Genomic DNA, 22,334 nt, shown 5'->3' on the forward strand with positions numbered 1-22,334 from the left:
GATTTGGGGGTCCCACCACAAAACAGGCTGTGGTTATTTGAAAGGTAAAATAATATGACATCTACCTGGAGCATCCTTTAGAAGGGACTTATTGATATATGTTTCTGCAGTAATTGATCTGCTTGTTGATTTTAGCCTGGGCTTTTGTTTTATTTTGTGTCCATCAATAGTAAATCACTCGTTTTAAGATCTCTTTTATAACCTGGTCCCACAAGGGTCAGTAGTTAGGCCTGTGGTGACAAAAAAGTGTAACTTTACCTCTTTTAAAGCACCTGACAATTAATTATCCAAAGCAGAAGGAGGAGGAGGAGGAGGAGGAAGAGGAGGAGGAGGAGGAGGAGGAGGAGGAAGAAGAGGAGGAAGAGCCAGCCTTCAGAGAAAATAAAATAAACCAGTCAAAGCCATCTGCGCTCCCAAGTTTAGGCTACTTCTGAATAGAGCACAAAACAAGAGTGAAATTCTAATCTTAAGCTATTCTTTGAAACTCTATGCACAGGGAAAGAACAAATCTGACCAATGATTCTCAATTTTTTCTGCCACTTACAGATTTTGCTAGCCAGTTCTTGAGGCTAGCCAGTGGAACAAAGTTTTAACATTTAACCAATTATATGTCTATCTCCTTCAGGTCAATTTTTGGTTTGCAACTATGATTAGGTAAATCTTAAAGCTTACCAGTAATTTTGAGATCTCTGACCCTCATCAAGAACCAAACTTATTTGTCCAGCTATTTTGAGATTCTTTTTATATTAGAACTGTGAATTTAACAGCAACAACAACAACAACAACAACAACAACAACGAAAAGGTTAGCTTCTAGGAAATTACAGCTAAAACAAAAGAAAGTGTTCTTCAATTGGATAAAGGGGTAGAGGCATCTGTCGTTTATTTCACTATTGTAGGTGCGTATTTTCCATTCACAGCGAATTATAAGAATGTGAACCAGCCTATTTGAATGTACTGTCCTCCCCCCGCCCCCTTCATGATTATATTGTGCTATTTGAGTATTCTAATGAGAAGCCCAGGATCTCCTCACACAATTTATTATTTGCACAGACATAAGGCAATCCTGGTTGTATTATTTGCTGAGTTAAGATAAACATTAAAGAGAGCTTGAGAAAGGGGGTGGGGGGGGGCAAGGCGTTTCTACTCTAAGCTTGATTATGTAAAGAAAATCCCCCATCTGAATGATAAAAGAAAAGAGTAATGCCTGTACATTTTATTAGTGTTTTAAAATTAGTGAGTTAAACTGTCAAAGCTTTGATTTTCCTTTCATGTGTGTCTGGGCAGGTCTAAGCCTCAGGTAACGCCCTTTTCCCTTCTTCCTCCTTGCCTTTCTTTGCACCTGTCCACTGCAGGCTCCCAGCAGCTACCGAGGAGAGGAGTCCAACTCTCTTGCGCCCTCATTTTCCTCTTCCCACTCATCTGTTACCGCCCCCCCTCCACCCCCACCCCACTACCTTCTGCAAGCTGGGCTCCTTCACCCAGCTATCTCTCTCTGCAAACTAGTTCACATCAAAGGTGGTTGTTTGTATAGCAGCGGCTAAACGTTGTGGTTGTCTCCGAGACAACCTAGTATATATATATATACCAGGCTGTCGGCTGAGCCTCCCCGAATTTGCTAGCTGACTGACTTTGGCCAAGTGCAGGAATGAGTTTTCCAAGTGCTCCCTTCAGCCACTTCCGACGAGCAAAACGTGTAGAGAGGAGGCTGGTTTAAGATTTCAAACAAAACCAACCTCCCCGGCGCGCATGAAAGGACTTGATTAGCATATGTCAAGAGGACCCGCATATATACCGGGAGTGTATGTACACAGGACTCTGATCTGATCAGTTTGCTGAGCTGGAGCCCCAGCCCCCAGCCCCAGCCCCAAATCAGCAGCCTCAGCTCTAGATGTTTCTGCAAGGCCAGCAGCCAGCTTTCACCTACCCAAGGAGAGAAGATCCATCCAAGACGGTGCAGTGCACTGTCCCTGCAGGGACCTCACAGGAGTAACCCAGCTTTAACTTCTTTTGTACCTATTTGGTTCTAATTTTTCTGCATTCGCCTCACCACCCTCGTTACACTTTTTATTGGGGGGAGGTCTCCTGTTTTCTGGAATTTCAGTCATCCTGTCCGGCCCTTCCATGGCTCCCTTGACCGAAGTCGGTGCCTTCTTGGGCGGCCTGGAGGGCTTGGGCCAGCAGGTGGGGTCGCACTTCTTGCTGCCTCCTGCAGGGGAGCGACCGCCGCTGCTAGGGGAGCGGCGGGGCGCGTTGGAGCGGGGCGCCCGCGGCGGGCCGGGTTCCGTGGAGCTGGCGCACCTGCACGGCATCCTGCGCCGCCGGCAGCTCTACTGCCGCACCGGCTTCCACCTGCAGATCCTGCCCGACGGCAGTGTGCAGGGCACCCGGCAGGATCACAGCCTCTTCGGTAGGTACAAGCATCCCGCCCCTGCGCTCTCAACTAACCCTCCTCTTCTTTTAGCCTCCCACCTCCACTCTGGCCGGACGGAAAGAGCAGGAGCTGGGTGCTACCTAAGCCCTTAGACAGCTTGGATACTAGGTTCCCGGCTCAGGGCTTATGGAAAAGTTGTCCTGCCGTTCAGGAATGCAACTCTTGGTGCAGGGAGAGAAAGAGCGGGTGGGTTCCTCACTCCTGGGTACAAAGGTACTCTGTTTTCTCTACTGCCTGTGGCGCAAAGTCTTGGGCTAGGAACCAGGTTTTGTCCCCCCCCCCCCCCCCCCGCCTTACCTGCACTGCTTCCTTCAGTCAATTTTATTATTTTAGGAGGTCCCTGTACAGTTTTCCCTTCCTTCCACACTTGCAGTTCTGTGCCTACTGTTTTGAAAATTAATAACGGGAAGCATTCTAGTTCTTAAAACATGCCCCTCAGTGTCTCTCTCTGAAGGGATGGTTCTTAAACAGGTTGTGAATCTTCATGTGTCTACTTAGAGGACTGCCTTGCTGCAGTTCTCTGTGCTGGTTGGGGGTGGAGAGTGAGGGAGATGGAGAGAGGGAGGCGGGAGAAGGACTGAGCATGCCCACCTGGCCAAGATTCCCTTTAGAAATTGCGAAACTGGAAAGCAGAGATCTTGGTATTGACCTTAGGTAAGAGGAAATGGGGGAAGCGAAAGAAGATATGGCTGGGAACACAGAGAATCTTTTCTACCTACAACAGCAATGCCCGGCAGCAGAAGGGGTTAATAGGATGAAGGGACTCTAGATTAGATCAGTAACGTATCTATTCTTAAAGACACTCCAGCCAGCCAGGTTGCTAGCCAGTGCCCCCCTCAGTGTGAGTCTTGCTTTCTTGCCTGCACAACAGACAAGACAGGTTAAATCAGATGGTTTGCTAAAGGTGCTTTCTGATCCTAATATCCCTGGATACTTCCTCTGTGGCTACATTTTTCATCAACTAACCTGCTAACACAATCAAGGGACTTTCCTTATGTAACCTGTGATATCATTGAAGGTGACATTTTATTCAAAAAAAAAAAAAAAGACATAGTGTCTTTTATTTGTCAGCACCCTGAGGAATCGCAACACACATCTTTCCCTTTCAGTGCGGCATTTCCGGAGCATCTCATTTCGGAGGGGCTGGCTCTTGTCTCATTCTCCTCTTCTTACATTCCCATTTCTTTGTGTCCTTGCAGTGCTCATTAAAACTCGGTCGGAGTGCAAATCTCTGCCCGAGAAGCATTTGTAACCTGAGATGGGAGGAGCAGCATGTGGTGGTCATTTGGCAGCGCTTAAGGGCTTAGAAAACCGACTTTTAAAAAAAACCCACGTGTTTGCAGCTCCCACTGAGCCCTTCCAAATTCCCACTGTCAATGAGTCGACTGCCATGACCTAGTGGCCAATCTGGGGTCACTTTTGGAAAGTGTTTTTTAAATGGAGGAGGCTGACATTACGATTCTAAAGAATTTGTGTAACACCAGCTGGTCTAGTTCTCTTCTTTTAAGAATGACTGTAACTGTACTCGTGACATTAGCCTCCCTCCCCCAATTTGATAACACCTTCAGGCAAAGCAGCCCGAAGTTAAATGTAGGCTGTAGGCAACATCCGACTTTTCTGCCACATACCAATAGAGTAAGGAAATGCTTCCTTTAAGCCCCTTGTAAAGTAGGTGTATTCTGTTTCCTTAGAAGAGAGATTCTATTGGAAGAGATTGGTAACATTGGTATCTCGAAGAAGATGTGGTAACATTAAGTGAGCTGAACTGAAATCTGATCCTTTAGGAATGGGTGTGGCGTATTCTTACTAATACACTCACTGTAAAGCCTATATGTTGAATGATTGTTTAGGAAAATATGACTTTGCTTCTGTGTTGGCTTACATCATGTTTTAGTGAGAGACTCTATAGAGAAGCAAAATATTCACCGTTACATAAAAAGGAAGACAGCCCTTATTAGTATGTGAACATTGCAGGCTTCTCCATTCTCTTTTTGCTAGTGCCTTGGTAACTAAGTATTGAATGATACCTCCTCCCCTTAAAGAAAACTCACTTCTGTAATATTAAAGTATTTTGAAAAAAAATCCTCAAGGATGACTATTTAAGATATTAGCTACCACTAAAATAATGCCATACTAATTTGAACTTAACCAACAAAAACTCAGATTTTTAAAAACTTAAAACTGTATCAATTGAACATTAACTGAGAGTTCTCAGCGAGGCTAAAATAATACCCTAACTGAGCTACCTGAATCTCTCTAGCAGAGTTTCTCTGCACGGTAGTATAGACAGAAGACTTTACCTGACACGTAAACATAAAATCATTCCTTGAGAAAAAAAAAAAGCATAGCCCGAGATCAAACATATTCCTTTAAAGCCTTTTCCTTTATTCTCCATAGATTTGTCTGATGTGGTTGCATTGTGGGTTGACTCACCTGTTTATTATGATTTAAGAAAAGGCCGGCTTTGAAAACGATACCAGAAAGACAAAGGACCTCCAAGCCTTTTTATGGGACACTGGGCATTAGAAAATCTACCTAAAATCTGTGATTACCTCTTAAGGAAAGTTCTTCGAGTCTATTCTTTGGGAAAGAATTAGCTTAGGTGTTGCCACCTCATATTATAAATAAGAAAGACTTGTCAAATCTCATTTAAGAATCAAACGATTACAAATTACTAGGTGGTATACTATTTCTCTGGTGAGAAAAAAGGATCAGAATTTAAAAGTGTGGCTAAAATCCTTAGGAGGGGCACAACGCATACTACACACACACACACACACACACACACACACACACACACACACACACACACGTAATCTTTCTCCCATCAGTTCCATGAGCCATGGCGAAAATTATTTATGCCTGGTTGTGTATATGGTTTTATATGTTGTTTAAAAAGTTAGAGCTATTGGCTATAATTATTCTAAAGACACGGGTAATCATTTTTACTTATGTAATTACATATTTTGGACAGCGTTATCTGAAGACAGGATTTAAAAAGCGTAGGTGGAGTGTGTCTTGGGGTAGGAACATTGGGTGCTTGTCAGGCATGCGTCCTTTTTAATCTGAGTGAATACTCAATATAATTTAAAGTAATTACGCATTTATAATTATATCCCAGGTGAGATTCCATTTACATATATTTATGCCAATTATGTTTCGGGTTTTTGTTCCTGACACGAATCTTTTACTGAGAAGCTTGGTAGTGTCTGCGAGTCTCCTTCACTCTCCCAGTCTGTAGCTGTCAGAGTTTTTGTGCCCTCTGAAGTCTAGCCCTCCCTGCTACGTCTTATCTTCCCCACTTTAGCCCATCCATTAGGGATACTAACTCTTTCAGGTCATTACATGCTATTTAGTAGGGTATTGTGCTGTAAGATCCCCTTGATCACTCTTACTAGTCTGAAATCTTCATGCTTCAAAAGAGCTCATCTGCCTTAATAAGAAGCTACACTTTTGTTTGTTTGTGTGTGCATGTTTGTTGGTCAATGAGTGGATTAGTCTCTGGGTAGGATAGATCCTTCCATATCAGCAAACCATCAGGTTCTGTACTTTCTCTTGGCTTTGAGAGTATCACAAGTTCAAACAGGAACTTGTACAATAAATCAAGAAAGGGCTTAAAGAGCAAGAGTCAGGGGTAACTGGTACACATTTATGCTATTTGTAGAGCTTAGAGCAGGGTGAAGGGGTGAAGGCATGAAGTATTAAGGAAGGCAGATCCAGGTACAGAATGGATGGTGATACTCGTTCAGCAGTCTAAGGAAAGAACCAGAAAAAAGTTATCATTTAGTCCAAAGGTTAGTGTGTACAGGGAAGAAAGAGGTTTCCTGGAGAGAGAAATTGTATCTTTGAAAACTGAAGTCTACTAGTGTATCAAGTCGAGAGCTTTCAAAATTAGTTGACCTCCTAGTAAATCTAAATAACTTCAGAATATTATGGATAGGAAAATCTATTTATATGTCAAACTCTTGGTATTTGGCTATCATATATAATGAATTACAAAGCTTCATTGCTTCTCTGAACTGCACAACATACTTTTATAGATCACAGAATGTAGTACATTTTGCAGCCTACAAAGTCTAGAAACTATTGTCCTCCCCTCAATAAACCATGTTGTGGAGTAGAACCGTTAGACTAGGGCTCGGAAAATGTTAAGTTCAAGCACCATTTTTATTGGCTACAAAGATCATGTCTTTTAGGCATTTTAGTCAACCTGAGCCCCAGTTTCTTTCCATCTAGCTTGGGAATAAAAAAACTCGTCCCTTTTAATTATCAGAGATTATTTTTAAAGGTGAGGTAAAAATTGATTATTAGCTCTTTATTTTTAGAATTTTATTTTATTTGTATGGGATTTTCCTGCCTATATTCCATGGGCAACAAGTGCGCTGCACTGCCCACAGAGGCCAGAAGAAGGCGTCAGATTCTTAGGAAATGGAACTGTATCTGGTTTTATGCCATTTGGGTGCTGGGAACAAAACCTAAGTTCTCTGCAAGAACAATGTGTTAGTAAGGTTTTCTGTTGCTGTTATAAAACATGACCTAAAAGAAACTCGGGGAAGGAAAGGCTTTATTTCATCTTGCAATTTCCAGGTCATCATCATCACTGAGGAAAGAGCTCAGGAAGCTGAAGGAAGGAGTGCTGTTTACTGGCTGGCTTCTGAGGGTGTGTTATATTCACTTCCTTAAAATACCCAGGGCCACACCAGGAATCCTTGTTGCCCACCAGCCAACCTAATAGCGTTGTCTCCATTGAGTTTCCCTCTTCTGAGATGACTCTAGCTGGTGTCCTGTTGACAGAAAATCTTAATCAACACAAGCTGCAAATGCTCTTAGCTGCAGATCCATCTTTATAGCCAAGAAGAAGCCCTTTATAAGCTTTAAAATAATGTTAGACCCACATGAAGTATAAGAGGTTGGGCTGATTCTTGTGAGCAAAATCAGAACAATTCATGGGAAATGCTTACAATGAACTGGGAGAGTCACAGAAGATCAGGAATAATTTTGTTACCCGTTCACTTGTCCTGATGAGAGCTTCCATTTATTTGTTGAATATTTAAAGGTGTTGATATTTATCTCTGTCCATCCTGTAGTTATATGCTCATGAACCAATCCGAATCTTTATTTTGTTTATAAATTCAGGTATCCTGGAATTCATCAGTGTGGCGGTGGGGCTGGTCAGTATCAGAGGTGTGGACAGCGGCCTGTACCTTGGCATGAATGGCAAAGGAGAGCTTTATGGCTCAGTATGTATTATCATTTTAATCATTATTATAATTCATGAAAATATGATTATCCATTTTAATTAAAATCTCTATTGATAATGTCTGATAGGCATCATGACACGTAGCTGGCGTATGTATGTGAAAGGTAGAAACCAATAATCTAAATTTGAGCAGACTGTCAGAATGTATTCAGTCAGTCAATATCACTTTTTAAATTCTAAACCAACAGTTATTGCAGCAGTTGCACCAGGTCTTCCTGTTCATTGTCCCAAGTCTTTCCAATTCTCCTATATATCAATCATATGAACAGAGAGGGGGGGAGAGAGAGGGAGAGGGGAGAGAGAGACAGAGGGAAAGGGGGATGGGCATGGGGATGAGGAGGGGGAGGGGGAGAGACAGAGAAAGAAATAGAAAATATTGAATGACTAAGAAAGCATTGGACTTTTACTTCATTTCCTTGATATTAATGGTAGCATACTCAGAAGCTAATCAGGGAGGCGTATCATTGAACAATATATTTATTAGATGATACCGGATTTGAAGTGATGAACTTGAGTTAGAAATTTAAATTGTAGCAAGAACTTGACTCGCCCCACTTGATAGCAGAGATTTGCTGTGTGTGCTTCTGGTGTCTAGCTCGTGATGGGATAAGGTGAACTACAGTCTGTTTAGTGATGGTGTTGGGATGGTGAAGATGCAGAACACAGGAACGCTCAAAATATTTATTGCATGCTTGAAAATAAAATTGACAGTTGGATAATTTGTTTTAAAGCTCCTTGCACTAATTGACTGGATAAAGTGGTATAGAGGGGGAAACTCCATATTCTATACAAACAAAATCAAAACAAAACATTATAATGGAACCTGACAAGAGTATATCTATAAGCAAAGAAATGATAATGAGTTGAGAGTTTTGTAAGGAACTTGTTTTGAAGGCATTTCTAACATTCTATATCTTCTTCTTTACTTTTTAAAAGGAGAAATTGACTTCTGAATGCATCTTCAGGGAACAATTTGAAGAGAACTGGTATAATACCTATTCATCCAACATATACAAACACGGAGACACAGGTCGCAGGTATTTTGTAGCACTTAACAAAGACGGGACTCCAAGGGACGGTGCCAGGTCCAAAAGACACCAAAAGTTTACCCATTTTTTACCCAGACCAGTGGACCCAGAGAGAGTCCCAGAGTTATACAAAGACCTACTGGTGTACACTGGATGAACCTAGAGCCATCTGTTTTACAAACACACTTCCTGCTGTTAAGTTACACTGAAGAAGACATTCAGGACATCACAGAATCTGCTTTTCACTGAGACCCTCTACTTGGAAGAACATTGAGAAGAAGGAATTAACGTGAAGCAAAGCAAGATCATCCTCCTTACATGGACTGTAGTTCCTTAGACACAATGGCTCAGTCTTACCAGCTGACTGAAGCTGAAGTCAGTTCATCTGTGGAGAATGGGAACCTTGCTGCTGACGGATGCCTCATGTCTCTGGATGATGTTTACTTGGACAGTTACCTTAAAAACAGATCCTTCATGTTGAAGAAGTGGATTGAGATGACATAATTACTGCCTCATAGATTCTAAGGACCTTGTAGAAAGGTTATAACATTATGCATAAAGAAATCAAAATATTGGATGACTTTGATTCACAAAACATGCCACAATGAGATGAAACTTTTCTTTTAGAAGAATGGACCTATTTATACATTTTTCAATTTACAAATATTTATTATATATATTTATTTATTAAAGAGTTTATTTTTACTGGTATATGAAGACTATACAAAATAAAACAAACAAAAAGAACAACAAAATGTCCTTTATTTGTGCCATTGCATTACGTTGGTCTTGTGCTATAAAGAAGCCTTCATTATTATAACACATTAGTCACAGAATAAAATGTTCGTTTGTTTTTAAAAATTAAGTACAGCATAGATTATAATTTTATGCATTCACTTGCCTTCTAAATGTAACATGGGTCACTTTGGGCCTTGAAAAATGTGTTATTGATTTGTGTTAATCTTATAGGTTTGAAAGGAAATTAAACATTTTCATTTTATGTTTTTGATAGCATGGATTTTTCAGGTGAGAGCTGTTCTACTTCTAGAGGACGATTTTAAAATGAGAGAAGTCTAAGTCCCCTAGGGAAAATTCTTTAGTATTTACAGCACAAAATGTTGAAGTTATGAAATTATATAGCCGATTTATGTTTATTTATTTTATTGGCTTCATATAGGGAAAAGAAAAAACTGTTTTCTTTCTTTACATGTGATCATAGAAAGTATTAGTCCATGTAGAACTTCCATTAACAATGGTAAAGTCATAGCTACCTGAGTTTGGTGTTCTTCTCATGGCTACATTAAATATACATTAATGATTCCTACATAGTAGACATTGTGGTGAGCACCAAAGAGTGAGATGTCCAAGGGGAAGTCATCCTTGCATCCTGGAGCTCCACTCGAGGTCAGAGAGAATATTTGGAGAGAGAGAGAGAGAGAGAGAGAAAGAGAGAGAGAGAGAGAGAGAGAGAGAGAGAGAGAGAGAGAGGACATAGAGAGATGCAGAGACACAGAGACACACACAGAGACACAGAGAAACAGACAGAGAACAAACTCAGAGGGTGCATGGTCCACAGAAAGCTTTTCTAATGAGGTCTAGAGGACTCAAAACAACAAGAAGGAGCTAACCAGGTCAAAAAGTATAAATAAAAGAAGCAATGAAGGTTCTTCCTTTCAAGAAATCTAAACTCCCACACGCCTCATTGGTGCAGTCAAAAATGTTGATGGCCAGACAATTTTAAGTTGATGTTTTCTAGGAATGTTTTAATCTCAAAGGTATTCATATTTGTATGAAGTGATTAACTGTTTGCTTTCTAACCTGTTCATAGAGATTTTTGTAAGGGAAGCAAGCAGTTTTTCTTTTATCTTTTGGTTCTTTTGAGAGAGTGCCTGTCAGGTCTCAAAACTTGCTATGTAGACTAGGCTGGCCTTGAACTCACAGATCACAGATTAGCTTGGTAATAAATGTGAGTACTAACCAACCGATGAGCTTCTGATGGGAATGTAATCTCTACACTGCAATTGAATGAGTGGTCTCTGACTTATTTGGGCTTCTGACCATTCCTTACTTTGCTGGTTCTCCCCACATCTCATGTTGTTGTGTAATGGGGTGTTACTGGTTTTCCTCTGGGCTCATGCTTTAGGGGTTTTGTTTTGGTATCATAAATACCTAAAGCTCACCATCTGGTTGAGTAGCAGGTTTATTGTCATGAAATCAATTCCCCGTATTGACTTCTTCTCTAATAGGGATGCTGGGTAGAGCTGGTGTGTCTTGTTACTTTTTTTCAGGAACTTGGTGGGACAGCATCTATTCTTTGCAGATGTGGAAATGAATAGGAGTACTAATTCTTATGAATGAAGGAGTTAGAATGCAGGGGAATGCGTCAGAAGCTAGAATACTAATTGCATGTAAATAGTGTCATGGTTGCTTGAACCTAGATCTGAAAATCTCTCTTTCATCATACAATGCCATAGCACTTTCTTCATTATACAGTTAAATATTTTAGTGGGCCTAGCAAACTTTCACATTTAACTAGTTTAAGTTAATCAATCTTAAGCTTAATTCTAGAACTAGTTGTCCAAGGCTGACTAATCATACATATCATCTTAGTCACAGAATCTAATGTAAGGATCAACCAACTACGTCAATCAAAGCCCTTCTTGGGGTTTCAAGTGACTTCCTGGCTTTTCTCCTGATATAGCAAATATTAAAAATCAGGGAAGCCTCCAGCTTCTGGTTTTCAGAAAACACAAAGCAGAGCTGAAGCTAAAACTAGGTAAATGTACTGGCTGTTTTGTGTGTCAACTTGACACAAACTGAAGTTATCACAGAAAGGAGCCTTCCTTGAGGAAATGCCCCCATGAGACCCAGCTGTAAGGCATTTTCTCAACCTGTGATCAAGGTGGGAGGGCCTAGCCCACTGTGGGTGGTGCCTCCCTGGGCTGGTCGCCCGAGGGTTCTACAAGAGAGCAAGCTGAGCAAGCCAGAGGAAGCAAGCCAGTAAGAAACATCCCTCCATGGCTTCTGCATCAGCTCCTGCTTCCTGACCTGCTTGAGTTCCAGTCCTGATTTCCTTTGGTGATGAACAGCAATGTGGAAATAAGCTGAATAAACCCTTTCCCCCCCAACTTGCTTCTTGGTCATCATGTTTATGCAGGAATAGAAACTCTGACTAAGAGAGTAAATGAGGGTTGAAAGAAATGGCCATGGAGATTTAGTCTTGGGATTCAAAACCCAAACAAGAACTACTAACAGTTATTTGTCGAGATTTGAGCATCTTCCTTTTTTTTCTTCTTCCCTTCTTCTTTAAGGGATGGATATCAATATGTATCTCTATCTAGCCAGGGAACTCACTCATTAGACCAGGCTAGCCTCTACCTTGCAGCAATTCTTATGCTCCTATCTCATCACTGCTGGCACTGTAGACACATGATGCCTTGCCTGGCCTGTCTCCTTTTTAAATTAAAATGTTGATAGCTTTTACCTTGTGTCTATCCTATCACTGATATTGAGTATAAAACACTCTAGGAGTTAACTATGCACACCCCAGAAAATTCTTCTATACATGAACTGATGTAGATAATAACACTTTGGACTTTTATATTTTGCTAAAGAATGGGTAACTTTGGGGACACTTGGGAGAGAAGAAATTTATGCTTCATGTCCTTTAAATCCCTCCCTGATGCTCTTGCTTTTGTGCAATACCCCCCAGTGGGGCTGGTATGACAGCTTTCTAGGAACAGAATATAGAAAAATGAGGGACAGGGACACTGTGTCAATTATACTACATAAAACTCTGGTTTTTTTTTTTTTTTTAGTATATTTGCTAGCAGTAGATAGTCTCCTTGCTGAATGGATGAAGTAAGTATCAGGGTGGGGAAAGTCAGAGTGCCAGCAAGCCTCCGGTGGCCTATAGGGAGCCAAGGATAGCATCCAGTTGCTAACCAGTACAAAGCCACACCCAATCCTACAACTGCAAGAAGTCAACTTCTGCCAATAACTAAAAGCTCAGCGGATTGTAACCAATCAAGCCTCAAGACAAGAATGTAGCCTGCAGGAAACAAATAACCCTATTAAAAATGGGGTTCAGAGCTAAACAAAGAATTCACAGCTGAGGAATGCCGAATGGCTGAGAAACACCTAAAGAAATGTTCAACATCTTTAGTCATAAGGGAAATGCAAATCAAAACAACCCTGAGATTTCACCTCACACCAGTGCGATTGGCTAAGATCAAAAACTCAGGTGACAGCAGATGCTGGCGAGGATGTGGAGAAAGAGGAACACTCCTCCATTGTTGGTGGGATTGCAGACTGGTAAAACCATTCTGGAAATCAGTCTGGAGGTTCCTCAGAAAATTAAACATTGAACTGCCTGAGGATCCAGCTATACCTCTCTTGGGCATATACCCAAAAGATGCCTCAACATATAAAAGAGACACGTGCTCCACTATGTTCATCGCAGCCTTATTTATAATAGCCAGAAGCTGGAAAGAACCCAGATGCCCTTCAACAGAGGAATGGATACAGAAAATGTGGTACATCTACACAATGGAATATTACTCAGCTATCAAAAACAACGAGTTTATGAAATTCGTAGGCAAATGGTTGGAACTGGAAAATATCATCCTGAGTGAGCTAACCCAATCACAGAAAGACATACATGGTATGCACTCATTGATAAGTGGCTATTAGCCCAAATACTTGAATTACCCTAGATCCCTAGAACAAACGAAACTCAAGACGGATAATTAAAATGTGAATGCTTCACTCCTTCTTTAAATGAGGAAAAAGAATACCGTTGGCAGGGAAGGGAGAGGCAAAGATTAAAACAGAGACTGAAGGAACACCCATTCAGAGCCTGCCCCACATGTGGCCCATACATATACAGCCACCCAATTAGACAAGATGGATGAAGCAAAGAAGTGCAGACCGACAGGAGCCAGATGTAGATCGCTCCTGAGAGACACAGCCAGAATACAGCAAATACAGAGGCGAATGCCAGCAGCAAACCACTGAACTGAGAATAGGACCCCCGTTGAAGGAATCAGAGAAAGAACTGGAAGAGCTTGAAGGGGCTCGAGACCCCATATGTACAACAATGCCAAGCAACCAGAGCTTCCAGGGACTAAGCCAATACCTAAAGACTATACATGGACTGACCCTGGACTCTGACCTCATAGGTAGCAATGAATATCCTAGTAAGAGCACCAGTGGAAGGGGAAGCCCTGGGTCCTGCTAAGACTGAACCCCCAGTGAACTAGATTGTGGGGGGGAGGGCGGCAATGGGGGGAGGGTTGGGAGGGGAACACCCACAAGGAAGGGGAGGGGGGAGGGGGATGTTTGCCCGGAAACCGGGAAAGGGAATAAGACTCGAAATGTATATAAGAAATACTCAAGTTAATAAAAAAATAAATAAATAAAAAAAATACTCAACTTCCCCAGAAAAACAAAAAACAAACAAACAAAAAAAAAGAATGTAGCCTGCAGGGTGTAATTCTTCTCCTTGACCTGAGGGCCCACCTAAACCCCGATAGACCATTTGACCCACCGAAAGCACATAATAATAACATGTTCTGTTTTAAACCATTGATTTCATAGTAATGTCACATATAGAATAGGTAGCTAGTACATTCACTAAAGGGGCATTTATTATTGATAAGGTATCTCAAATACTTTCTAGTGTTCATTTTTTAAATTATAAACTGTAAGTTTAGAAGTAGGTATCCTCTATGATCTTAGCCCTAAAAGTTAAATGAATGCATTTCTGAAGATATCTATACCTGAATGAAATCACCCAATTCCTTCCTTTGTACAAGAAATTATGGATACTGATGACAGTAAGCCACACTTATTGCCTTTCTAACCTTTGACTTTCTAACTGTCTTAAGCTTCTATTGCTGTGATAGAATACTATGACCAAAGGCAACTTGGGCAGAAGAGTTTATTTCAGCTTATAGTTTGTAGTCTATCCAGAGAAGCCAGGGCAGAAACTTAAGGCAGAACCCAGGAATCGGAAACTAACACCAAAGTCTTGGAGGAGGGCTGAGTATTGAATTGCTTACGCCTCGCTTGCTCAGTTTGCTTTCTTCTACACCCAAGGACCAGCTGTTCAGGAAGGACACCTCCCAGAATGAACTGTGTGACTCCCGGTCAATCCTAGATATGAGCATCCTCCATTCTTAAACACAAGCATCTTAAAGGTGTGAATGGGTGTGTAGAGGAATTTCATGTGGTGTTTCTGTTATAATGCTCCTTCAAGTTATTTTCTGATGACTGAATGCTGCAGGTCTTGTTGATACCACTCTATTGGAATTCTGGCCTACCCTTTTTTTCCAGCTGAAATCTGGTTGGTGTCTTTGCACACAGCAAAGGGGCACCTCAGCCTCTTGGAATTGCCAAGCATTCTCTAGAGTATTTCACCTTCAGTTTGTTTTTTTTTTATTGACACGGAACACATGTGTTTATCCATCCAAGGCCTAATTGTATATTATGCTCATTCATTGCTTAAGACAGAACTTGGAAAAGACCTATCTCTGATTTAACAACATTCTAAGTTAAGTGAATCAGCGTCAACTGGTTCAGCAATGGCAACACCATAAAACCCATTGTGGGTGGTGCTATCCCTGGGATGGTGGTCCTGGGATCTATAAGAAAGCAGGGTGAGCAAGCCAGGGAAAGCAAGCCAGTAAGCAGCACTCCTCCATTGTCTATGCATCAGCTCCTCCCTCTGGGTTCATGCACTTCTTGAGTTCTTGTCCCTACTTTCTCTTGGTGATAAACTGAACAGTGTAGAAGTGTAAGCCAAATAAACCCTTTCCTCCTCAATTTGTTATTTGGTCATGGTGTTTTATTGCAGCAATAGAAACCCTAATGAATACAACATGTATGTATGTATGTATGTATGTATGTATGTATGTATGTATCTATCTATCTATCTATCTATCTATCTATCTATCTATCTATCTATCTATGGACTAGGGTAACCTCAAACTTTGTATGTAGCCCAGACTAGCTTCAAACTCATGGTTCACCTACCTTAGTCCCCTTAGTGCTGGATGACTGATTTTCATTATGCCTAGTTCAGATATTCATTTCAATAGAAGCTACAGGTAATGCTATCCTAAGATTTCTAGACAAATTTATTAACTAAGCGTATTATGTACAATGAATGAAAACAGAGTTAAAGTGGAAAGGCTGAAGTGAAAGGAGTGGATTTACGGTTGACCACTTGAGATTAGATAACCTATCAAGGAGACCACTCCTAATTCATGCTATCTAAGCATCCATTAGTTACTGGTCGGTCTTCATCTAAGGATTGGACCTTGTGAGACTTCACTTCAATGACCTCTTCATGGCCTTGTTCAGTCATGGTGTTCATAATCTTTCAGTGCGTTTTGCCACTATGAATTTCGGTTTATAGAAGATAAGTTAATGTATTATAAAATGGGAACCTTGACCTGAATTCTCTTAGTAATTACATTGGAAGGCTGTGGTAGTGTACTTTTCTCCCTCAGGCAAAATTCACTGTTTTCCCCCAGAGACCGGGAATGCTAATATAATTTTACTAGTTTAAGGACAATTCCATCTGCTGTAGATTTTTAATGTAAATTAATTAATTTTAAAAACACAGTGGCGATATTTTTTGCATGATTCCCAAATCAGGTAGATCTAAGGAACTCCAAAATGGATCATGTTTATTTGTGTCTTTCACCCTGCTAGACCAAAAGCTTCTTCTGGCTATGATGGGGTGTTTCAGTTGTGTGGAACATATGTGTTGCCTTACACGTGCAGTAATGCTCATATTGAATGTTCTACTCAGTAAGTAGAAACATTTAATTGCATTATTACATTGCTGAAAATGTCCTCCTGGGTTTTTGTTTTATCATACAACCCTGATAATCCAGAAGCCATCATAGAGTATGTTCCAATCAACTTGAATTGTATTTTATAGTTGTTGAAATAGCATAGCTTGATCTCTCTCCTTGAAGAGCATCCTCCCCCTACCCACAGCCTATAGGCCTGTGTTAGGTAGGATATTTAAGATCACAGTTCTTCATATAGAGCCTCTGACAAGCAAGGATGAAATATATCAAACAGTGACAGCTGGTGAAAAGTTCCCACATACGCTAAAAATAGCTTTAATTTTCATCAGATTGTGGAACCTTATATTCAGATCCCCAAAGTGTAATTGAGATTGTACTGTGGCCTTGCTTGGCAGGTCCAAGTCATAGAACAGAAATGCTAGAGAATTATGAGAATTTTAAAAAGAGCCAACAAAGACCTCAAAGTCGGAAGAAAAAAAGAACAAAGAACTCCCCAAAGGTATTTTGAAATTTCCCTCCTCCTTTTTGTTAAACTATTTGTATATTGTTCCTCTCTCTACAACACAAGTTCTCTGAGTGTAACAGTCATTATCATCTTCATGAGAGCAACTGCGGCTACTTGCAAACTACTCTCATGATGTCAATGTTGCCTCCTGGAGGAAGGGTTGTGACGAGGCCTATTAGAGCCTCACCTGAGACTCTAGGCTTTCCCTGCTATACTGATCTCCCAGCTGCATGCAATCCTCAGGGTCTTAGGGGTTGATAGAATATATACAGTGTGGAAGGTTAACTGAAAGGGAATCTCCATTGTGCTGCTGTTGCAAAGCTACCGTTCACAATAGAGACTTTCTGGTGATGTAGCTGGTTGGGAGCTAGCAAAGCTCCTGTAAGGAACGCTTCATATATGCTCATTACATCTATTGATGTATCAAGCTAGACTTGTGTGTCCTTAGACTTTGGTATGTAGTTAGTACCATGTCTAGGTGAAAAGACATTTTTTTTCACCTCTTCCTGGAAAAGTTCACATAGTTTTAACTTCTCATTGGTTTAAACATTTTCTCCTCAAAAGAATTTGAGTATTTACTTTGTATATTTCTGATATCCAGAAATCACTATATTTCTTTATTTCAACACAAATCCCTGCCCCCAAATAGTTACTGGACTGCAGCTCCAGTTCATGCTTACCGAACATGACATTGATAAAGAGATCCAGCATTGGCTAAGGTAGCAAGTGCTGGACATCTAGGTGGGAGGGGTATGAGTCAGCACAAATTGGCTAACAGCAGATGCCCGGGGAACCCAAAAGTAAACAATGATGTAATCTATTACATAATTACTTTTGGCAAAATGCCACTTTAATGTAGGTTTTTCTATAAATATGTCCTGAGACTACTGGCAGGTGCTCAAGCCCAGAGTGCCTAAAGTAGGTTGCATGAGCTTGAGGGTCTACACATCTTTAATTTCCAGGCCCCGTTTGATTCTCTTTCTGTTCACTACCCTAGAATTCAGGACCATTAGATTTCTAAGAAAGTCTGGCTTTAGACGAACATGTTTAACAACCAGCCAAAATCTTTTCCACATCCTGCCAAGACTGAACCCCGAGTGAACGTAATATTTGGGGGGAGGGTGGTAATGGGGGGAGGATGGGGAGGGGAACACCCATATAGAGGGGGAGGGGAAGGGGTTAGGGGGATGTTTGCCCGGAAACCAGGAAAGGGAATAACATTTGAAATGTAAATAAGAAATACTCAAGTTAATAAAGAAAAAAAAATCTTTTCCACAAAGAACCATGTTATTCTTAGTTCAGAGGTTCCAGTGCTTTCTCTCTGAAGCTTTAATAAAATTTCAAGGCTTATACTCTATTTCATCAGGTATCTCCACGATGATGAATATGATAAAGGATTCTTAATGTTCGTCCATATCCATGACTATCTGTCAGAAGTCATTTGTGAAGGGAGACATTACTACATAGCTAAATTATTTTCCAAGGGAATACAACTGTACCATAAACCACTGTTTGCCCCAAAACTGGAATTTTGGTGGCTTCCACACTTTGGGTTATCTGTAATTAATGGCTTTGGAGGTATTAGACCCAAAGGGTAGAAGACAAGTACAGTGTTTCTTAGAGCAGCAATATGCTTTCAACAATGCTAAAGGCGCTTTTCCAGGACTGGCTTCAAATTCCTGCATAATTCTGTGAAGGCTCAGCACTTCTTTAGAGATAATAACTCCTCTCTAATGATTACAATATTTAAGTCGTATGGCAGAGATCTCATTTACCTATTGTTTCTTGACAGTGGCCAATTATCACAAATGGATTCCCATTGATATCAAAAGGACTTGACATTCACTGTAACCATAGTTATTTTAACTGCAGTTAGATGAAGACTGACTTTCAAATTTGAGTCCTGTTATCTGTGTAGGGATGTGCTAATAGACAAGTTCTAGCAATGACAAAACTCAGAGGAGACATGTTTTGATTCTCCAGGATGTATAACCTTAAAGATATCGTGTAGGAGGCTATGCTATCTAATGATAAATTTGCTACATAATATATACGTGCCAATATTCATATGCACATCAATAGTCATGTGACTTTCAAGGACCAATTCTTTTTCTTTCTTTTTTTTTTTTTGGTTCTTTTTTTCGGAGCTGGGGACCGAACCCGGGGCCTTGCGCTTCCTAGGCAAGCGCTCTACCACTGAGCTAAATCCCCAACCCCACCAATTCTTTTTCTTATTGGGATCATAATTTATTTGCTTCCCATAACACTATTCCTAGAAGATTTTTTGTTTGTTTTGGTTTTGAGACAGCTGGCTGTCCTGGAATTCAAAGTGCTTGGATTAAAGGTGTGATCCACCTCTGCTTTAATATCCTAAAGGCCCTTGAATGTTTTTCTCAGTTAAATTGTTCTGCTATTGATAGTCATCAAACTAATGAGGTAACACAGGGTCCTGGACACAACTATATCTACTAACCACTAATCAATATGATATCTTTGAAATGAATACATTGTCTACCTGTGTTAGATCAAGGACTTCTGTTTAAATTCCATGTGCCTAGATTATAACAGGGTGCTTGGGAGTTTGTCCCCAGAGAAGATAATCAAAGTATAATTCTGGTTAAATGAAAGCAAAGTACTCTGGTGACCAAAATAAAGAGATCTGCATTTGCTATATCATTGACCACGGATTAGTAAAAGGCTGATGATGTAATGTCCTTCTCTATTTTAGACTAGTCAAACCAGTTTGATGGAGGGATAAGTGGTGTTTGGGGGTTATTCTCGGTTTCTTCAACACCCCTATTATGTAATTTGGTGTACTTCTACCATTGCTTGGAATCATTCTCTCTTTGCGATTGTGCTGACACAGAATGATGCTGGTGGTCCTCTTTTAGCATGGTGACTGCTGTGCTCCCGTTCTGACCAAACAGAATTGCAATGACTCTCTTGCAATTACCCACTCGTGGGAATGAAGCTCCACTCCGGGAAAAATTTGCTTGGATCTCTGCATCTATTAATTATCACATCTTAGCAATGTCAGCTGCCCCTCTCAGATCTTTCCACTGTCTGACGAACTTCCTTTTTAGATCCAAGGGCCGCAAATTGTTGCTCTTCATCTTGTGTCTAAGTGCTCATGAAATTCTTGAATATTGTCCTTTGTTCTAAATGGGTCCTAGGGTTTAGAGTCTCTCCAGGTGGATCTGATATTCAATGGACTTGCATGCTCAGAAGTAGGGACTATTTGTTCTTTTCTTTGGAAGACTGGGTCAGATCCCCAGACTCTAGGGCCAGGTTTCTTAAATTTGCAAAGATCAGAAAAATAAATCAAAGAAAATGCTTTAGAAGTTGTCCTTTGTTTTTCATGTTCAGGGAGACGTCTATCCTTAAGATTTACGAAGTCCTTGTTTCGGAGTTCTTTCTCTTGGCTCAGCTCCCAGTCATTTTCAAGTGGCTTGTTACTATCTGTGTGGAGGCTTTGCCAAGGTTGTTGCCATGGATGCAGTGCCTGCAAATTTAGCTGATTCTTGTGTCCTATTGATCTCTAAATCTTAGCAGCTCACAAACCTTCGCCTTTTGAATTTGAGGTCACCTTATCCCAAATCTAAAATGCTTCTGTTTTAGCCAGGGAAAAATTATCATATAATTATTATATAATTCCAACGATTTTCATTAGTCAATTTTTATTACAATTTCCCGTGAAATTCATGCACCCATTGAACGCTTCCAGGGAGTAGAGATCCAGTCCTTTTAAAGCAGACTTAAATTTTGGTGGAAAAAGGCGAGATCAGTGCAGAAGGACAGGGAGGGATGAGGGACGAATAACACTAAGGATGTTTAATAAGGCCTCAAGGAACAGTATTATTTTACATTTACCCAAATTGTACACAATATCTATATATCTATATATCTACATCTATGAGGTTAAGCTGCTTAGGCTTACAAAGTTCCCCATAAGAATCATAGATTATTTAGCAAAAACTCCAGTACTAAGTATAAGAAACCTCTGTTTGATGTTGCTGGGGACAGTCTAAGTGATTCCATAAATAATAGAGGCTATTGCTGCTGCCATTGGCTGCTTCTTAGAAGTCTCTGTTGCTGAAGACACAAGAAGCAAAAGGTTTAACTGGAACTAATTTCAAAGATTTTTTTCTGAGGCCTCGTTTTCATAGTACCAGAATGTAGTATATAAAGAACCAAGGGAGGGAAGAAATCCATAGTCCTATCCAGCTTGATACCAATGAACTATAACAATGGCCAGCATGGCCAGAAATCCCTTCAGGTGTAATAGTGACACATATCTTGGCTGTAACCAACATCTATCTATCTGACTATCCACTCATTAGGAGAGGAATCATGGCTGATTCTAGAACCGTAGCCAACTACCAAGGGCTAGAGAAGTCATGGATCTCTGATGAGAGCCTACCACCACTAGTAGACCAGCATAATTCCTAACTGCATTCTAAAGCTTATCCTATATCCACAGATACGTGGAGCAACCACCTGTCAGCTTAGAAGCTTCTCTTTACAGCACATGGAAATCATTAAAGAAAACCACAATTGGTCATAATGTAGAGATTATGTGGAGCCTAGCCCCAAGAGGTACACCTACATCATAACTCTTACATTTAAGGCTCATCATAGATGAGGGATTGTAAGATCCAACAGATTAGAAAGCCTGCTGTGAGATTGTATCTCCTAGAAATAATAGGGAATTTATAACCATGATACTTCAACAATATGGCTGCCTAAACAAGACCTGAACAATGATAAGATCAACAGACACGTCACAAGTTTCCATATTAGACAAAGAACTATCGGCAAGGAATGACTGCTGAGAGACGAAGAGTTAGTCTGTCCCAGGGATAAGCCCCCCAATCCAATTAACCAATATAAAGTTGTCAGGAGTAAAACCTTATACAATCAGATTATATGTCTATATAAAATATATAGAATATATATATATGTCAATAAAACAAAAAAGTCGATCAATTTGAAAGGGTATGATGGAGGATATGGGAGGGGTTGAAAGGAGCGTGGCATGGTAGAAATTCAAGAGAAAACAGGTAAGGGGGATGTGATATAATTACATTTTAATGAAAACAAAAATATATAGAAACAAAAAAAGACAGTAAAATTTGACTCTGTCATCCACTACCTGGAATTCCACAACACAGAATAAAAAGCTGATTAATTTAATTATGACCCATGAAATTTTCTGAATGTCAATATAGAGAACAATATATTAAATATAATTTGCTAATTGTTTTTAAGAAGACAGTTCTTTGTGT

General features: G+C 40.4%; 2 protein-coding genes across 1 annotated transcript; both read left to right on the forward strand.

Moving 5' to 3' along the window:
* The window catches only part of Erich1 (glutamate-rich 1), a gene marked incomplete at its 5' end in the record, with an annotated part of 52,793,804 nt that overhangs the window by 29,242,915 nt on the left and 23,528,555 nt on the right, over window positions 1-22,334 (forward strand).
* On the forward strand, window positions 1,820-9,467 carry Fgf20 (fibroblast growth factor 20). Its single transcript, NM_023961.2, has 3 exons — window positions 1,820-2,409; window positions 7,570-7,673; window positions 8,630-9,467. Exons 1-3 carry the CDS (start codon window positions 2,124-2,126, stop codon window positions 8,876-8,878), a joined length of 639 nt encoding a protein of 212 aa, NP_076451.1. The 5' UTR covers window positions 1,820-2,123; the 3' UTR covers window positions 8,879-9,467.

Source organism: Rattus norvegicus, chromosome 16, assembly GCF_021556685.1.
Source record: "Rattus norvegicus strain SHRSP/BbbUtx chromosome 16, alternate assembly SHRSP_T2T, whole genome shotgun sequence".
Taxonomy (NCBI): Eukaryota; Metazoa; Chordata; class Mammalia; order Rodentia; family Muridae; genus Rattus; species Rattus norvegicus.

Coding starts and splice junctions, on each gene's coding strand:
- Fgf20 (NM_023961.2), top strand. CDS start 2,124: ATGGCTCCCTTGACCGAAGTCGGTGCCTTCTTGGGCGGCCTGGAGGGC. Junction 2,410..7,569: donor GCAGGATCACAGCCTCTTCG/GTAGGTACAAGC, acceptor TTATAAATTCAG/GTATCCTGGAATTCATCAGT. Junction 7,674..8,629: donor AAGGAGAGCTTTATGGCTCA/GTATGTATTATC, acceptor ACTTTTTAAAAG/GAGAAATTGACTTCTGAATG.